Source organism: Ascidia mentula, chromosome 6 (assembly GCF_947561715.1).
Source record: "Ascidia mentula chromosome 6, kaAscMent1.1, whole genome shotgun sequence".
Classification (NCBI taxonomy): Eukaryota; Metazoa; Chordata; class Ascidiacea; order Phlebobranchia; family Ascidiidae; genus Ascidia; species Ascidia mentula.
Window position 1 is genome coordinate 9,426,254 of NC_138571.1, and position 16,320 is coordinate 9,442,573.

Consider the following 16,320-nt stretch of genomic DNA (forward strand, 5'->3'; position numbering starts at 1 on the left):
GGCCATAATTGGAGAATACACTACTAAGAAAAATCCTAAATACAAATACCAACATATTTGTGTGGCATGCATAATCAATGTTGCAATTCCAATTAAAATATCAGCAAATTTTAATTGCACCTCTACTCTATTCAACACATTCACGCAGATGTTCAAGCTATTCCAAGAAAATCTCTGATGTCATGCAAACAACTTGCTACAGCCCTTAGCACTTACTTTTTTCTGTTCTTTGTAGTGCTTACTGGAGATTCTCTTGGCTTTTGGAACATCGGCCAAATTATGATAATCTTTGAAGTGTTTTTTCTTGCCACTGCAACAAAATAATTATGTTACAGAAATAAGTTGGAAAATTTTACGATACTATTGTGGTGTTTTGTTATTAAAAACAGGTAATATTGTTTGAAGTGATTAATTCACCACAAAACCATGTTTATCTTGATTAGAGAATTGCAATCTATAGTCTTAGCTCAACAAGCAATACAAGTCAAAAATAATCTAGTTTAACCTTTAAAAGTCTTTTAATGCCTTGCCCAATTATCATGTCAAAGCACCAGTATAAAACTAACTTGCAGTTACACAAGGGCATCGTTTCAATTGGAGAGAGGTTGAATTCCCAGAATATTTCGGATTCAAACCAAATAAAATATTATAATCCCACTTTACCTATTCTGTGTTTGACTTCCATCAGTGCTTTCACAATAACTGTGGTTGCTGTTTGTTGAATCCAGAGAACTAGTGGAGATGCTGATGTTTCTCTGTAGTCTGTTGCCAGGCAACTGAACTGGTGCAATGTCAGATTTTGGTTTCCTGCAAAATATATTTCAATCAATTACTTTCAGTAAGGAATTGTAAAATTAAGAATTGCTTACAATAATGATTGTAATAACTTAGGTTAGAATAAATTAGTGGAAGCAAACATTTTAACAACAAATCAAACCTACAAAAAAATCTTACTATTCTGAGTGGTGTATAATGTGCTGCTGTATAGCTATTTAAAATGTTAAATAATGGTTATGTGTTTATATTTATAATTAGATTGGTATATGACATAATGCAAATAAAGCACACTATACACCACTGAAGGTCAAACAGTAAATACCAAAACATGTTCCATACAGTGCACGTGCAGCCTTTGCGACCATAATGTCTCATGGCATTTGTATGTTTGCAATTATGTAATACATACCATGCAGCGAATCAGCCAAATAATCTGAAGGGTAATTTCATACTGTTGAGTTTGTATTTATACAAGTCATCATAATAAACCTTTGGTCCCTTCAAAAATCATTTGAAATCATTTTGTACAAGAAATTGTTTTTTAAGGACTAGCAAAAAATGTTTCAGTCAAACTTGATAATATGAAGTAAGGCTTTGAAATAAAGCTATGGTTTCCTTTAAACAGTTATAAAGGGTTCCTTGAACAATAAAGTTGTCACTGGTTTAAAGACACATTATGTTGTGTTGTGGTACACAAAAAAATGTTTTAAAATTTTTTACATTGAACTGGAGTCATTGTCGCTGGGTGTAGACTTGTGATCGATTGTAAAATAAGAAGCATCCAACTTGTTTGCTGTCTCATCTGAGTGAAGCTGAAAAACGAGTAAACAAATAAATCATTACGTCCAGCGTGCTTCAGGAGAAACTCGAAAAAGGGAGAATCTCGACAAACAATTTGTCTTTTTACATCAAACACAGGCTGAAATCATGACAGGCACGTGTATCATTCGTGGAAAGAATATTATCCTGCATGCTCTCTTGAGTACTTTGTTTACAGACAAACATGTTGACTTTAAGGTGTGTTTATCAAGAACAAACAAATTTCTACCACTGGTAAAGAGATTTCTGTGACAAACTAGATTTCACAAGATTTTTTTAAACTTATCTGTATGCAAACTGTGTTTACTCAAATAAAAATTTTCCACTTTTAAGGAATACACTTTGTACTATGCAAAGAATGTTGTTGTATTTGTTATGTTAAATACTTTACAAAGTAATGTAGTTGGTGGAAAAAGTATTAAAAAGAGACACATAAAATGTACAAAAAGTAATTGTCTTGTGAACATTAATGTTGATTAATGTTTCAAAGCGAATGCTTTACTGTCAAACATGAGCCTATCTAAACCAACACAATCACACACCTCAGGGGCCCTTGTGTGGTCTTGTACAGGTTTAAAATCTTTTTCATGTTTCCGGTATGGCTTGTTCGAGTGAGGAGTAGGTGATTTTATCTGGTGTGACATAAATCCACCACGCTCAGATGATGGGCTCTTGATTCCGGAACTAACAGACGAGGATGTGGAGCTGTTTCTTGAACGGGATAATCTCGGGCTTTCCAGTGGATAGTTCTTGGGTTGGGGTTCCTCAGTCTGCATTTCACACAACCTATGTTAATTTCCACTCCCTTCCAGTTAACTTTATATGTTTATGTTGGAAAATAAACTTCACAATGGAAAGTATTTAATGAGCAGTTGATCACATCTATGAATGACAAAACTTCATGAAATGTACGTCACAAATTACAATTGAGTGCAACCAGCAAGTAAAGTAGCATAGTCAGTTTATGCATTTTACTCATTGTTTACCATTATTTTGGGATGTCTTGTTATGTGTTAGCATAAAAACTTCTAGGTTGTTCACTATTATAAATATGTAGCCTAATATTTATTTCTTTGGGTTAATAGTCTTCCATTAGCAGATTAGTGTCATTGGATCACAAACAGTAGTTTAAAGAAATTAATTAAACATATTTGCAATCCACACTCAGTAAGTATGGTACATATATACCCTATAAACAGAAACAAAATAAATAAAATGAAACAACAAGCAATCATGCAACCTTAAACCAGATATAAACTAAACTTTGTCTGTACAAGGGGACGTTATTTCTTTTTACAAGTTTAAAAGAAAGCATGGTTCCCAATAAGAATAAACTACCACCAAGTATGTCACAAAAATATGCATTAACACACCTTTGAAAGGGGCGAACTGGTGTAAGCATTTTTTGTGCCAGTCGAGTGACTTTTTGTTTTACCAAGTGGAGTATTTGGAGCGGAGAAGCTTGTGGTGACAGGTTTGTTGTTCTACAAATGAAAGCAAGGAAAGCATGCACATATGAGTTGAAACGTAGAGTTCATGATTGATTACATGTGAAAAAATCAGAGAAAAAGCTGTGATTTTTAAGTGTTGCCAGAAGTGAATATCTTTGTATTCAACAACTTGTAGGCACCACCTACACATGCAAAATATAAAAACTCAACCAAAGAAGCGTAATTTCAAATAATTAATTAAAAAACAAAAATCTTCTTTGCAAAGTTAATTTACAAACAAATATATCTAAGGATAAAACCTGCAAAATGTATTAGGTGTGTAATTATGTTAAATATCATGAACTGCACAAATAAATGTATAGATAGTTGCTTGGGCATTTAAGTGCAAATGTTAAGGACAAGGTAACAGTTGAGGTAATGTAACATGGCCTTGCAGGTGACTGCAGAAAATGAACACCCAGGCACATCTGGTGGGTGGCATTATGAATGGTGTTATAAGAAAACATTATGAAGCTTTAGTATATTAAGGAAGTAATTAAATGCAACGATCTTCCTAAGTATCTATTCATGGGTGTGTGTTTCACATAATATACGTTTAACTCCCTGAAGATTATTAAATATTTTTGTCTCTCTAACCCACAGGATTATTCTTGTCATAATCATAAACTATGATATATTTGATAACTGATTAACTGGTTATAATTATATTTCAACAATCAACGTTACATTTTTGATGGTTGGAGCCTGTTTTTTGTATTTTTGGACCTGGGAGTTTATTGTAACAGCAAATTATGCAGTGCAATGAGAATACTTTGATGTATTTAAGATGTTTTTCCAAAATGTTAAACCACCCTAAACTACAACATACCATGCCAACCATTATCAACTACACATTTTACATCAGCTCCTCAAACATTGGTGCAAAATTAATTTGCCAAAAAGGTGTTTCTAACAAGTTTGACTCAGACTTTATAAGGGAATGTCACACAAGGTGGATTTCAAGCAACCACAACAGTACACTATACTAATTAGGCCTTTGTTATGTGCCAGTCGTGTTAATTAATGTCACGCCAACTACAACAGGCACCAAGTCAGCTTACAAATTCTGTCACGGTCAAATGGACAACAAAAGCCCAGCAAACGCAGAAGCAAAACAAAAGGTTAAATCAGAAAGAAGCATTTATAGTAAATTGGTAGTTGGTAGACTGATGCAACATTAGCAAAGCATGTGAATATAATGTCATAAGAATACATGGGCTAATTTTTCAAATTAAATTTTTTGCAAATTTATTGGTTGGAAAAGTAACCTCCTGCTTGACACTGGTTATCATAAAATTGCCAAAAGTGAACTGATGTCTACAAATTTTGAGCTTACATTTATCAACAATGTTTAAATAAAGTGCTGACATTTGTGTGACATAGTAAAGCAAACAAGGTGGGGAAGGCAAAACAAGCTCTTCACTACATAAACACCAACGAGTGCAGTGTAAGCCACGAACAACTTCACCACCTAAAATGGTATTGTGTTGATGCTATAATGATAAGGGGGCTCAGGTAATGAGATGCCGCCATTAGCTGTTAAAGTCTTAGTGAAAATTCATATTTGGATATAAGTGGTGTGTGGTCACAATGCCGTGCAGACTAACATTGTTGAGGTTCTGCATTTTTTATGTTCTAAAAGATAGATTTGCATTACCAATGAATTATTTTTGGCAACATTACATGGACATTTATGCTTGTTTAATCAATGATACTTTTACTATTTAATGCAAAATAATTGCCAGGTTTGTAATCGGTTGCACATAAAAAAGCATTGCATTGCATTCCCTCCTCGCATGATGAAATACATCACTGACCACACATGTGCATGTAACATAACTACTAGACAAGTTAAATAAATGCCCCAGGGGCATGATTGTGTCACTCAAACTAGAAATACCTCATAACAAAACATGTCATTTCCTTAAGCAATTATGTACAGTTGCACCTGAAGGAAAAATGGGAACATGCAAACTTGCATTAAGATAAACTAACCTGTTGTGCACTGGGTGGCATGCTTTTCCGCTTGCGTTTCTTTATTCGCATTTCCTCCTTAATTGTTTCGGGATAGACAAGAAGTGTATCATGCCACCTGAATATATAATAGAATAAAAATGTTGTACAAGACCCATATTTTAAGATTTTTACTATTTCTGACACAACAAATTTAAAGGTTAATTTATTTTGTATTTGAAAAGTTTTGCCAAATTGTCAACCTCAAACAAAGCATCACTTAACCTATTTTAATTGCTGCACTACAAGTTTAATATAAAAATAACAAAGTAACTGGATATACACATATTAACACACCACACTTACCCCATTATATCCTCTTTATTTTCACCCCGCATGAAATAGCGCTCCGAATCTTGCATGAAAATACACATGGAGTGTTTCTGATTGGTAAGGGGATCAGCATACTTCACATCTGTGCTCAGATTCATGTCAATTGTACCTTGTGCTACTGTAGTTGGCTGCAAAAAGAGACATTCAAAAATTATTTAGAAAACAATTGATGGGAAACTGCATAATATATAATTAAGATGTCAAAAGACTAAAAAGATTTAAAAAAGAGCAATATGACCATGTGGGTATGGATTGCAAATGAAAAAAAATGAAATGTACAATGTCTTCTACTACTTACAAGGCCTGATATCACACTGAAGTTTAAAGGTCTAGGGCATAACACCATGGAACGATTTGCTTCCTTTACAATTTTTTAGATAAATACATCTGTTCACATAAATCTTGTTGCTTCAAAAGACATAATATATACCACTTACATTGTCATCAAGTGCATATCGAAGAGCTCCATGTTCAAATAAGACAAACCAGCGACGTTGCCATTTCTTAACAAACAACAAAGACTAGTCAATTTTGTTGCTATTTGCAGAAATAAGTTTTTACATCAGCAACTCAATGCAATAGAACCAAACCAAATATTATATACACTACAATTAGGATTTGTATTTAGGACAGCATTTGGTTTGTACAAAATATTAAACAGCTATTCACAAATTGGAACAATATGTGGTCCTTTTACATCACTAGTAGTTTACAACACTTCAATATAAAATTATAAATTATGCCGACTCACTCTGTTTTTGTGCATGGGGTTGGTGAAATCAGTCCCAATTGGGGCAAGCAGCAACCATCCACAATACACAGGTTTTGCCTTACTTAAATCCTTGTCCGACTGCAAATGGGTCTCTCTGGGCCGAAAGCAGTTTTGGCACTTGTTCTTGTTGAAAATGTTTGGTGCAAAGTTTTTACACGGGTTGTCCTTCAAACCTTGCATGATGCTTTTAAATTTGCAGCTTGAACAATCGCAACAATTTTCTTTTTCCCAGAATCAATAGATTATGCTTTGCTAACTTCCCAGAGATATCATTACCCCTTATTTACAAAACAATTAGCCTACTAACCCTTTACATAGTTATCCTTCAATTTAATGAAAAAAAAGTAATTTGATGTTAAGAAATTCATGTTTCTTAAAAACAAAACGCTTAAATATAAAATTTAAATAAAAGAAGTCATGTTTTTATGTAAACCTTACAAAAACCCCAAACACTATATGCGGTAGACATAATAATTACGTTCCTATTTTTGCAACTCGCCTTCAAAGCACCTTGATTACATGAAAAACCTCAAAACTCCACAAAAAAAGATTAACTTATACTTATTAAGGTAAAATGAGATTCCACGAACGTCGATGATTTCAATTGCAAACATTAAGCACTGCATCCAAACAAAAAAACAACTGACACCGTGCCAATGGCACTTTTTGTGACGTAACAGTGGCAACAAGCGGGACGGTTTTGTCAAAACGCCGGAAACTCGAGAAATGATTTCCTAAAGTTTGACTCTCCAATTGATCGACACCCTTTCTTAAAATTCTTTTTCTTGTCAAGTGTCGCTTGTTGCTCTCTAGCGCTTGAGGTGTTTACGCTGCAAAACAAATAAAAAACAATCATATTTTGTGTGTTCATGCAAAAAAATGGGTACCTAAATAACTTATCAACAACAATTAAAGTTAACAAGGCAAAAGAATTTTTACTTCGCACCTGAAGAAATCCATTTCATGCAAAATTAATATGTTTTGATGCCCGATATGAACATGAACCGGCACGAGTGAACCGGCGGTTGGAAAGCACTGTCAGTCTTTGCTGGGCAAGTCGCACGTTGACAACCCCTTATGTAAATGAGAGCAACGCCCTTTCGCTAAAGCTTGGAGAGCAACAAGCGAGCGTGGGACAAGCTTCTTCCAGCTGCAGATTTTGCACTGGCCACATGAGGCAACAATTACATAAAATACCCACGTTGCTCGCTGTCGTGAACACACAGGTTGTTTTGGGGAAGTGGAGAGCCTTTCTGAAAAAGGGCCTATGTGATAATGTAAATTCAGTTCATTTTCCTTCACAAAAAATGATGCAAATTTCCTAAAAATGAAAAAAAATGCCACGGGCACATGGATTTAAATGAAAATGTGAAACGCCCATAGTTGATAGTTTGCAGCCTTAACAGGTCTAAAGTCTTTCAAACTTGCCGACTTTTGACCGCAACGCAAAAGTCTAGTTTTTTTTCGTTTTGTGACGTCATCCGTCATGTAGCAATCTTTACGGTTCAATGATTGCAAAAGACAACTCGAAAGTCGAAACATGTGCTGCTGAACCACCCTCATTCTGGCAGAATTCTGGCAGAATAATTTTGCAAATTTGCCACATTTTCAAAGGTACAACAGGCATTTACTCAAAAATTGGTTTCTTTTGGATTAGAATCAAATTACAGAGATAAGCAAGCAGTTCAAACCTCAAAAAACATTTAAACAAATTTTTTCGCAGCTGTATCAATCAAAAAAATCGCGAATTAAAAAAATCGCCTGGTTTTGCGATTCAGCATAATGGCGGCATGCAAAAAACTTCCATAATACAAAGAATTCTGCTCGGCGTTCTTGCAATAGGTGCCAATATTGACCAACATCACGAGAACGGAAATTTAATGCTCTACCACATGCAATTAACAAATTTGAAATTAAGGTGCCGGATGACCTTCAAATCGCCCATCGAAGACGACCCGCTTTTTTGCGAATCAGCAGCATAATGGCGTAATGTCGGCATGCGAAAAACTTCCCTATTAAAACAATTCTGCTCGGCGTTCTTGCAATAGGTGCCAATAAAAGATTCAATTTTGTGCTTCATCCCCTTGAACATTTTGATGGTTTTTCAACTAAACTTTTCACAGCACCCTTCACCAAACGTCTGACTGACTGAGAAGAGCAAAAATTTGCACTAAAACTGCACCAAACACGCTGAAAATCGCCCTGGCTACACCACGTGACTTCTTGCTCATTAAACAGAAAATTGACCCCAATGCATCACCGGTTGCCTTGTGACGAAACTGAGACTCTCTATGACGCAGGAGTACAAGACGGGCATTCCCCGCGGGCAAAACTATTTTAATAGAATTGCTGATATGCGGTCTTTAGTCCTATTTTGATAAAATAAAGTTTGGTCCTGGCATTGAAATTCGTTTTGGTCGAAGATTGCCTTTCTTTCTGTTTGTCCCTTATGACGCAATGACTTTGATGTGGACATATTTCACGCGTTATCGTTTGACTGTACTGTTGCATTCTATTAGGATTTGATCTCAGATACCGAAGGGTTTATCAACTCGTATGGATTCGTGGTACCTAACATGAAAATTTTATTAACCCCTCTCCTATTATCTCCTGACTCCCCTACCAATGACACTTTTGCAGGAATTTGTCAGGTGTAGTATGAACTACACTACATTTTCAATTTTCTTTTTCCTCAAAAGTAACCATAACAATTCAACATTTCCTTTTTTTCGAACTGAATACGACCTGCACAGAAAATAGAGCATATTTTTTTTACAGTATTTTGTCACAGAAATCAATTATGCAACACATGTCACAGGATAAACAGTAAATACATATGTTTGTGTGTATTAGAAAAAATAGTATTTAGCGTTATATATGTCACATATCTCTAAAATTTGTTGCCATTTTATCCAAAGAGCACATGAAAAAGAAATGTAGAAAGCAATCCATCATCTAAACATGTAGCAAAAATGTTTTGTATTTGTTTACACCAAGAGTGTACAAACTGCAGTCCGCAAATCAATATTTTGTAGCATGTCGAAGGCTGCTACGTGGCCCGGCCCCGGAAGTCAACAAATACAATTTTTTACAAATAAAGTTGTGTATTATTGCCAAGTTTGCTGATTTGTGCAAATGTACATGATTGAACACATGTTGTACTTGCATACTGCTAAAGTTATAAATTTAGAAGGCTTATTGGTCAATATGGTCAAATTTGGTCAATATTGGCACCTATTGCAAGAACGCCGAGCAGAATTGTTTTAATAGGGAAGTTTTTCGCATGCCGACATTACGCCATTATGCTGCTGATTCGCAAAAAGCGGGTCGTCTTCGATGGGCGATTTGAAGGTCATCCGGCACCTTAATTTCAAATTTGTTAATTGCATGTGGTAGAGCATTAAATTTCCGTTCTCGTGATGTTGGTCAATATTGGCACCTATTGCAAGAACGCCGAGCAGAATTGTTTTAATAGGGAAGTTTTTCGCATGCCGACATTACGCCATTATGCTGCTGATTCGCAAAAAGCGGGTCGTCTTCGATGGGCGATTTGAAGGTCATCCGGCACCTTAATTTCAAATTTGTTAATTGCATGTGGTAGAGCATTAAATTTCCGTTCTCGTGATGTTGGTCAATATTGGCACCTATTGCAAGAACGCCGAGCAGAATTCATTGTATTAGGGAAGTTTTTTGCATGCCGCCATTATGCTGAATCGCAAAACCAGGCGATTTTTTTAATTCGCGATTTTTTTGATTGATACAGCTGCGAAAAAATTTGTTTAAATGTTTTTTGAGGTTTGAACTGCTTGCTTATCTCTGTAATTTGATTCTAATCCAAAAGAAACCAATTTTTGAGTAAATGCCTGTTGTACCTTTCAAAATGTGGCAAATTTGCAAAATTATTCTGCCAGAATTCTGCCAGAATGAGGGTGGTGCTGCTGACGAATCAATGAATATCTCGCCCGTCGAATGTTTTCCTTTAGATTCAGTTGATGTGAAGTTTGTTGTACTATAAACCTTTGTTGGCGCCTCCCTATTCAAAACTGTCGATGCAACAAGTGTCTAGTACAGTGCTTTTCAGCCTTTTAAAGACTATGCGCACTTTTCTGTGGCACGAAAGTTTCACCCGCAAAATGCGGCCTTACGCGTAAACTGTTTGTTTGAGAAAAAGGATGACATAACTAGTACTAACAGCCAGGCGGCATGATAAATTGCCCTTTCTTTAGCGTTTCGAAATTTAAACGATTGGAAACCTAACGACCATTGAATAGGATTGGCGTTGCTTCCAAGTAGTGTACATAACCAAATACAAAAAAATCCTAGACTAAAAAGCCTATTTATTGAACGATTGTCATCCGCATTCCGCACCATGTTACCCATCCACACAATATATTTTCATATCCGCCCCAGTGCATATTGGCGAAAGTTCAGTATATATATATATGTATGTATTACCCCAAAAAGATAGCCTACGCTACAGACTAAATGTTTTAGACCCTAAATCACAAACTTACTGTAGGATGGCGAATTTGGTAAAATAGTACAATTGTTTTTGTGGACACCAGACTACATAGCGATTAGAAATGTACATAGTTTATCTGCCATTTCATTCCTCATGTTTTTAGGTAACAGGTGATAACATACAAAATGGGATTCCTAACGAAATTTCAAGTAAAATGCAGGAGACTAACCTACTGCCAGGTGAAGGCATGCATACGAATCCTAAAAAACTGGGAAGATCGTTTGTCATGTGAACCACTTCAAGCACCTAATCCCAAATACTACAAAGATAAGGTGATATTGGCACCAATGGTGAGGATTGGTTTCTTGCCAATGCGCCTCCTTGCCCTCCAGTATGGGGCAGATTTGGTTTACACTGATGTAAGTTGATCATTGTGGTTTAATTGGGACATCTGTTTTTGCTTGTTTTTTTGTAGTTGTTGTGTGTATAATTCTTTCAGAAAACAGGTGTGTGGCATTCAGTATATACGTTATTTAATTTAAAATTTTTTGTTGACTTATTTTCAAATATGAAAGACTTGCTTAATTTGTTTTGACAGGAAATCTTTGCAAAACGCCTCAGGGAATGTGTTCGCGAAGAAAATGGTGTGTACAACATCCTATTTGTAATTCATATTATCAATATATTTGTGCAACCCATATGCATAGGAAAATTAATCACCCACCAAATGTCTTACTTGTAATACTTGTGCTTGCAAAAAACTTTTGTATGTCATTGTAGAAAGTTCACGACTGGTGCGGTTTGTGTGTAATGATACCCCTTGCTTTGAAACTTGTCCTGCAGAGAGAAACAAAGTAATATTGCAACTGGTAAGATGCTAAAAAGTATGTTTAGAAAGATGTCAGAGTAGCTTTGTTGTTTATAGTAAACTACAATACAAAATAGTATGATTGCAATTGGACAAAACTATACTTTTATATTCAGGGGGCTAGCAATCCAAAAGAAGCATTGGATGCTGCTAAATTGGTGTAAGAACTTTTTACAATGTAATGTCAACGATAATATAATTTGTTGTTTTGATATTCATAATTGGGATAAAATGCCATTATTCATGTGTTAAAATATATGCTGCTTAATAAAGAAAAAATTCATCACAAGTTTACATGTTATACAAAACCATTACCTGTTAAATAACAAATGGCAATACATTATTCTCAAAATGCATTAATGGTTGACAATTAGTTTGTTGATTATAACTGACCTACTTTAAGACACACATGCATTCACAGACAACATGATGTCCTTGGCATCGATCTCAACCTAGGTTGCCCAGTACCAAGTGCCAAAGCGGTTTGTGTTACTAACTTTAGGGAGTATTTATATGAGAATACAATTATTTTTAGTCAAAGACTGGTGCTTTCCTTCTTGATTATCCTGATCGGATTGTTGACATCCTGATAACACTTGTCAACAATCTTCATGTTCCGGTTACCTGCAAAATACGACTCCTTCCTGAGGTTCGTAAGTAAATGCCTACATGTTTATAAATGGAGGCAAGTGTTTTCAAACCAAGGACAAAATGCAAACAAAACACTCAATGGTGAATGAATAACTTTGTAAAGTTTTTGTTCTACTGCTGCTACATGAAACTGCACCCTTATTAATTTAGTTTTCTGCAGTTTCGGAACACGTATTTGCATGGCCATACTGGATTGTCACTCCTCCACAATGCATGTAACAATTGGTAAAAAGTTCATGAACCACTGTGGCCATTTTAGATGGAAAAAACATTGGAGTTGGTGAGAAGAATAGAGGGCACAGGTGTTTCTGCTCTTGCTGTTCATGGAAGATTGAGGACGGAGAGGAAAAATCGACCTGTGCATGTTGATGAAATTAGACAAATTGCTCAAACTATTTCAATACCTGTCATTGCCAAGTAATGAAAGTTGTATTTACTTAGAATTAGGTTTACAGTGTGTTTGGTGCATAGGCGCCTAGTTTTCATTTTTCCAGAGGGGGGCGGCTATATTATGACAACATAATTTGTTACTATGATGTCACCAAATATCGAAAAACTGTGTTTGAATTTCAATGCATGAGGCGTATTAGCCAAAATGGCGGCGTTAACGATAAACACACAAGATGTTAAAAAAATCATGTTTAGTGGCGGATCTCTGGAGTATATCAATAATTATGAGGATATACTGAAGTTCAGGGAATCAACTTCTACCCCCTCTGTAATGGTTGCACAATCTGCAATTCGCAATCCCTCAGTTTTTCGTAAAGGTGGAGTTTTGCCTCTGGAAAATGTTGTAAAAGAATTCATTTTGTTGGTATGAGTTGGTTTTGAATGTTCAATTATTGTTGATTAATTCTGACTATTATACAAGCAAACATATATATTCAAATTATCATTATTAAGTAATAGAAAATGTAAATAGGAATATTTTGCATTGCTGCTAATAAACAATATGGCTGCATGTCCCTGTAACAAAGCTTTCTATTCATAAGAAACATAAGAAAATTAGTTTGCTATTTTTTAGATTATGGAAAATTTTTAATTGTGAACTTGCTTGACATAGTCTTGACAATCATTGTTACAATTGAATAAGGGACTATCTGGTTACTTTGATTTTTGTAGTGAATCTTTAAAAATTTGTCATGAAATTTCAACTTTAGGCGCTCAAGTATAATCTTCGCTTATGTGATACAATGTACTTCCTACGAGAAACAATTGAACTCAACTTTAACTCAAAGAATTGTACCTCGCCATATTCTGAAATTAACTCGTGTGAAAACTATGAAGACTTGTGGTCAGTATCAGAATGCAATACAATAAAAACTGCTTAGATTGTTTCTTGGACAGTGAAATCTGTTGTTTTTTTCAAAAAAGTTTCTTCTTTTTTTCTTTCAAACAATGTTCTTGCAAAAATAAAGTAGATTGTCACATCTTTGTGTTTTACAACTAATAATGAGGTAACATACAAGTGTTGTATTGTGAGATAATAATGTTTACAGATTTAAACTATATTTGTGGTGGATAGAGCTTTGTTCTGTCTGAAGAAGTTTTTTATAATGCCATAAAGATTAAATACTGTTTTGTTTTGCTGCAGCGAACTTTTTAATCTGGAAAAATTTACAAGTGATGAGAAATCTCAAAATCAATTCGGAGATGAAAAAGGCATCATTAAATTGGATATCGCGTTTAGAAAGTAAGAAAAGTTTTATGTTTTATGATAAAATTTTTTTTATTTAAGCTTTGGTAACAATCCAATAAAACTTTTTTAATTTATTGTTTTGAATGATTTCAGAGGAAATTACAGAATTAAAATTCAAAGCCCAAAGTCGATTTTAAACACCTGGGCAATTGACAATAAGAAACCACTTCCTGAATATGATACTGTAAGTTTTGGTTGGATTACAAGATGTAAAACAAATGCACACACACCAGATAAAAATATTACTAGTATTACTATTCCTTGTATGATGAACTATTACCATTTTAAGCGTTGGATGTGTTACATCTGATTTTTGAAATTATGTCATTCATCATTGTCGAAACAGTAGAAAGTTTTGTTGTTTTGAATGGAAAAGATACTTAACCACTTGTGTTTTTTTTTCAATGCAGATACGCACACATAAGGCTTCTTACATTTCGAAATTAACATTTGATGGGAAAACATACACAACCCTAGCAGGGTAAGTTATTAAGTATATCATTTTGGAAAGTTTACAGGAAACTATGTTTGTCACAATTTGGAATTAGTTGTGCAAAATCACACGTTAACTTTGTCGTACTTTAAATTTTTTATGCAAACACAATTTTGGTGTCGATAATAAAATTGCACAATGCAAAAATTTGGTTGTTTTATTGTTTTTCAAGCAATTTTAAAGTCATTAAAATACTAATGTCATTTGTCTAATCTTTTTATTAGCTTATAACTTTTCAGCTTGCAAGCTGTTATGAACAAGTTACAAATGGGATGATTTTGATTGTAATAATTTTGTTATCTTTGGACCATGATTTTTTAATATGACATGTGTTTAGTCAAAGAACACGTCAGTTAGCAGAACATGCATCATGTGTTGTATGTTTACGGCACATCGGTCTTAACGATGGTAGAAAAACTCAAACAGATCCACCAGTTGATGTTTTAAATGTAAGTAAAGTGTATCTATGGCCAAAAACAAACTTTAATACTTATTTTCAAAGGATTCCCATGACTCTACCTTAATGACAAGCACTCACTCTCCACCTCCTCAAGCAGTGAGAGCCTGATCAGTGAATTAGAAATTCATTTGTGCACCAGTTCAATACACAATCACAGAAACATCTTTTGTCAAATTTATTTTACGTTTTGCTGCAAACAAATTTTACAATTTCATGGCAACCAATACAAAAACATCTAAGACCTAACAAGGTAAATAAAAGCTAAACCAGCTATACATATTAAAACAGTAAAAAAGACTGCATGAATGTAATGTGTATAAGTGCTTTTCTTAAAAAAGTTCAGAAACTTGACACCTGGTATCTTCAGGTGATGTCACAGTGTGACCTATTGTCCGATCACTAGTGAAAATTTCATGATCGTTTCCACCTGGTGAAGTTTTGTCACCAAAAAAATGAATTTCACTGTACTCATCCTTCCCAATATGACGTAGGCAAAATCTTTTGTCCCAACCAGTTGGAAAAACATCAATACTGATTTGCCCACCAATGGAGAATGTGAGGTTTTCGTTGCCAAACTCCTTTTTAAGAGCTTTCACAAAGTTTTCTCGTACATTGTGTTTCTTGTCAAAATCAGAAAAAGCATCACGTTCCTTTTGTGAACAGCTTCTGCCAACAGGACATACATTGAGCATCCCCTTACGAAACTCAATAAATGTGCCTCTCTTCTGGGGCAATGACAACTTGGACATGTAGCCAAGACAAAAATTAATAAGCTTTTGTACCACATCTTCACCCAAATGATTGAGAATACTTTCCTCCCCAATGAGGACCCCCTTTTTGTAGGCAACAAGTCCATTTTCTGAGAAAACATAGTCAAACCGTGCGGTGAGCTCTTCAATACTGGAACCAAGTTGTTCCACAATTTTGTTGAGGTCAGAACCCCCAACTATGCCAATCATAACTTTGTTGCGCAGTTCATCCATGAACTTGTGCATTTCCTCTGTAATTTTCTGTCTAGGAAGGGTAAGCGTTCCGTCGACATCGAAAAGACACAGAACTGATGTATTCTTCTCCAGCATATTTGTACTAATTTTGCCTGAGTCTTTAAAAAACGTTCAACTATCTGTAGAAAAAATGTACTTTGATACCAAAATGAAATTGCTATATTGTGCAAACCATCAACTACTTTTCAAGTAGAAATTTAAGAAATTTGAAAGATTTTCGTGCATCCCAATTATCACCAGTCTAAAAAAAATAGCTCTTCACGTTTGTAGATTAATAACGAAAATAAACAGACGCTTCCAACAGACAAAGTTATATATCGAGCAAAATAACCTGCAAAACAGGCGTGTCCGCTTTTTCTACCAACACGTTTTCATTTCCAACTCGCATCTTTCCACGTTTACAAACTTTGCGGCTTCGTCACGGTTCGCTGCGGGAATTGTACATAGACACAAAAAGTTCTAAAATCCTTTTTTCAGAA

At 34.9% G+C, this 16,320-nt stretch overlaps 3 protein-coding genes across 6 annotated transcripts in view; 1 reads left to right on the forward strand and 2 right to left on the reverse strand.

Annotated features, from left to right (window-relative positions):
* The window catches only part of LOC145905631 (uncharacterized), a 29,286-nt gene extending 22,762 nt beyond the window's left edge, over positions 1–6,524 (reverse strand). For 2 of the 3 annotated variants that reach the window (XM_082992884.1, XM_082992882.1), the window contains exons 1-9: positions 6,184–6,524; positions 5,870–5,935; positions 5,406–5,560; positions 5,082–5,178; positions 2,970–3,080; positions 2,139–2,366; positions 1,498–1,589; positions 664–807; positions 217–310 (exon numbers count right to left, since the gene is read on the reverse strand). In XM_082992884.1, coding sequence (XP_082849010.1) covers positions 217–310; positions 664–807; positions 1,498–1,589; positions 2,139–2,366; positions 2,970–3,080; positions 5,082–5,178; positions 5,406–5,560; positions 5,870–5,935; positions 6,184–6,384 — 1,188 coding nt within the window. In that variant the 5' untranslated portion in view covers positions 6,385–6,524. The remainder of the gene's footprint in view (positions 1–216; positions 311–663; positions 808–1,497; positions 1,590–2,138; positions 2,367–2,969; positions 3,081–5,081; positions 5,179–5,405; positions 5,561–5,869; positions 5,936–6,183) is intronic. The other variant, XM_082992883.1, reaches the window with a different exon arrangement.
* A 4,309-nt stretch (positions 6,525–10,833) lies between these two features.
* LOC145905643 (tRNA-dihydrouridine(20) synthase [NAD(P)+]-like) lies at positions 10,834–15,331 on the forward strand. Of its 2 annotated transcripts, none has more exons than XR_014402766.1 (14): positions 10,834–11,085; positions 11,265–11,310; positions 11,447–11,535; positions 11,651–11,694; positions 11,956–12,016; positions 12,070–12,183; positions 12,445–12,602; positions 12,831–12,999; positions 13,346–13,479; positions 13,780–13,878; positions 13,978–14,068; positions 14,295–14,365; positions 14,715–15,087; positions 15,205–15,331. XR_014402766.1 is itself a non-coding variant. In XM_082992897.1 (14 exons), the coding sequence occupies exons 1-14, from the start codon at positions 10,852–10,854 to the stop codon at positions 14,943–14,945; spliced, it is 1,488 nt and encodes a 495-aa protein (XP_082849023.1). In that variant the 5' UTR covers positions 10,834–10,851; the 3' UTR covers positions 14,946–14,994. The 2 variants fall into 2 exon arrangements, 1 of the variants encoding a protein (XP_082849023.1); XM_082992897.1 differs by lacking the exon at positions 15,205–15,331 and having other exon boundaries at positions 14,715–14,826; positions 14,880–14,994.
* Positions 15,014–16,020, reverse strand: LOC145905644 (phosphomannomutase 2-like). The gene has a single exon (XM_082992898.1). It carries the CDS (start codon positions 15,914–15,916, stop codon positions 15,167–15,169), a length of 750 nt encoding a protein of 249 aa, XP_082849024.1. The 5' UTR covers positions 15,917–16,020; the 3' UTR covers positions 15,014–15,166.
* Positions 16,021–16,320: the final 300 nt, after the last annotated feature.

Bases quoted from the DNA above. Each gene is read 5' to 3' on its own strand.
- LOC145905643 (XM_082992897.1), top strand. From the start codon at position 10,852: ATGGGATTCCTAACGAAATTTCAAGTAAAATGCAGGAGACTAACCTAC. The intron at 12,603-12,830 runs GTAATGAAAGTT...AATCATGTTTAG, and splicing joins TCAATACCTGTCATTGCCAA to TGGCGGATCTCTGGAGTATA. The intron at 13,480-13,779 runs GTCAGTATCAGA...GTTTTGCTGCAG, and splicing joins GAAAACTATGAAGACTTGTG to CGAACTTTTTAATCTGGAAA.
- LOC145905644 (XM_082992898.1), bottom strand. From the start codon at position 15,916: ATGCTGGAGAAGAATACATCAGTTCTGTGTCTTTTCGATGTCGACGGA.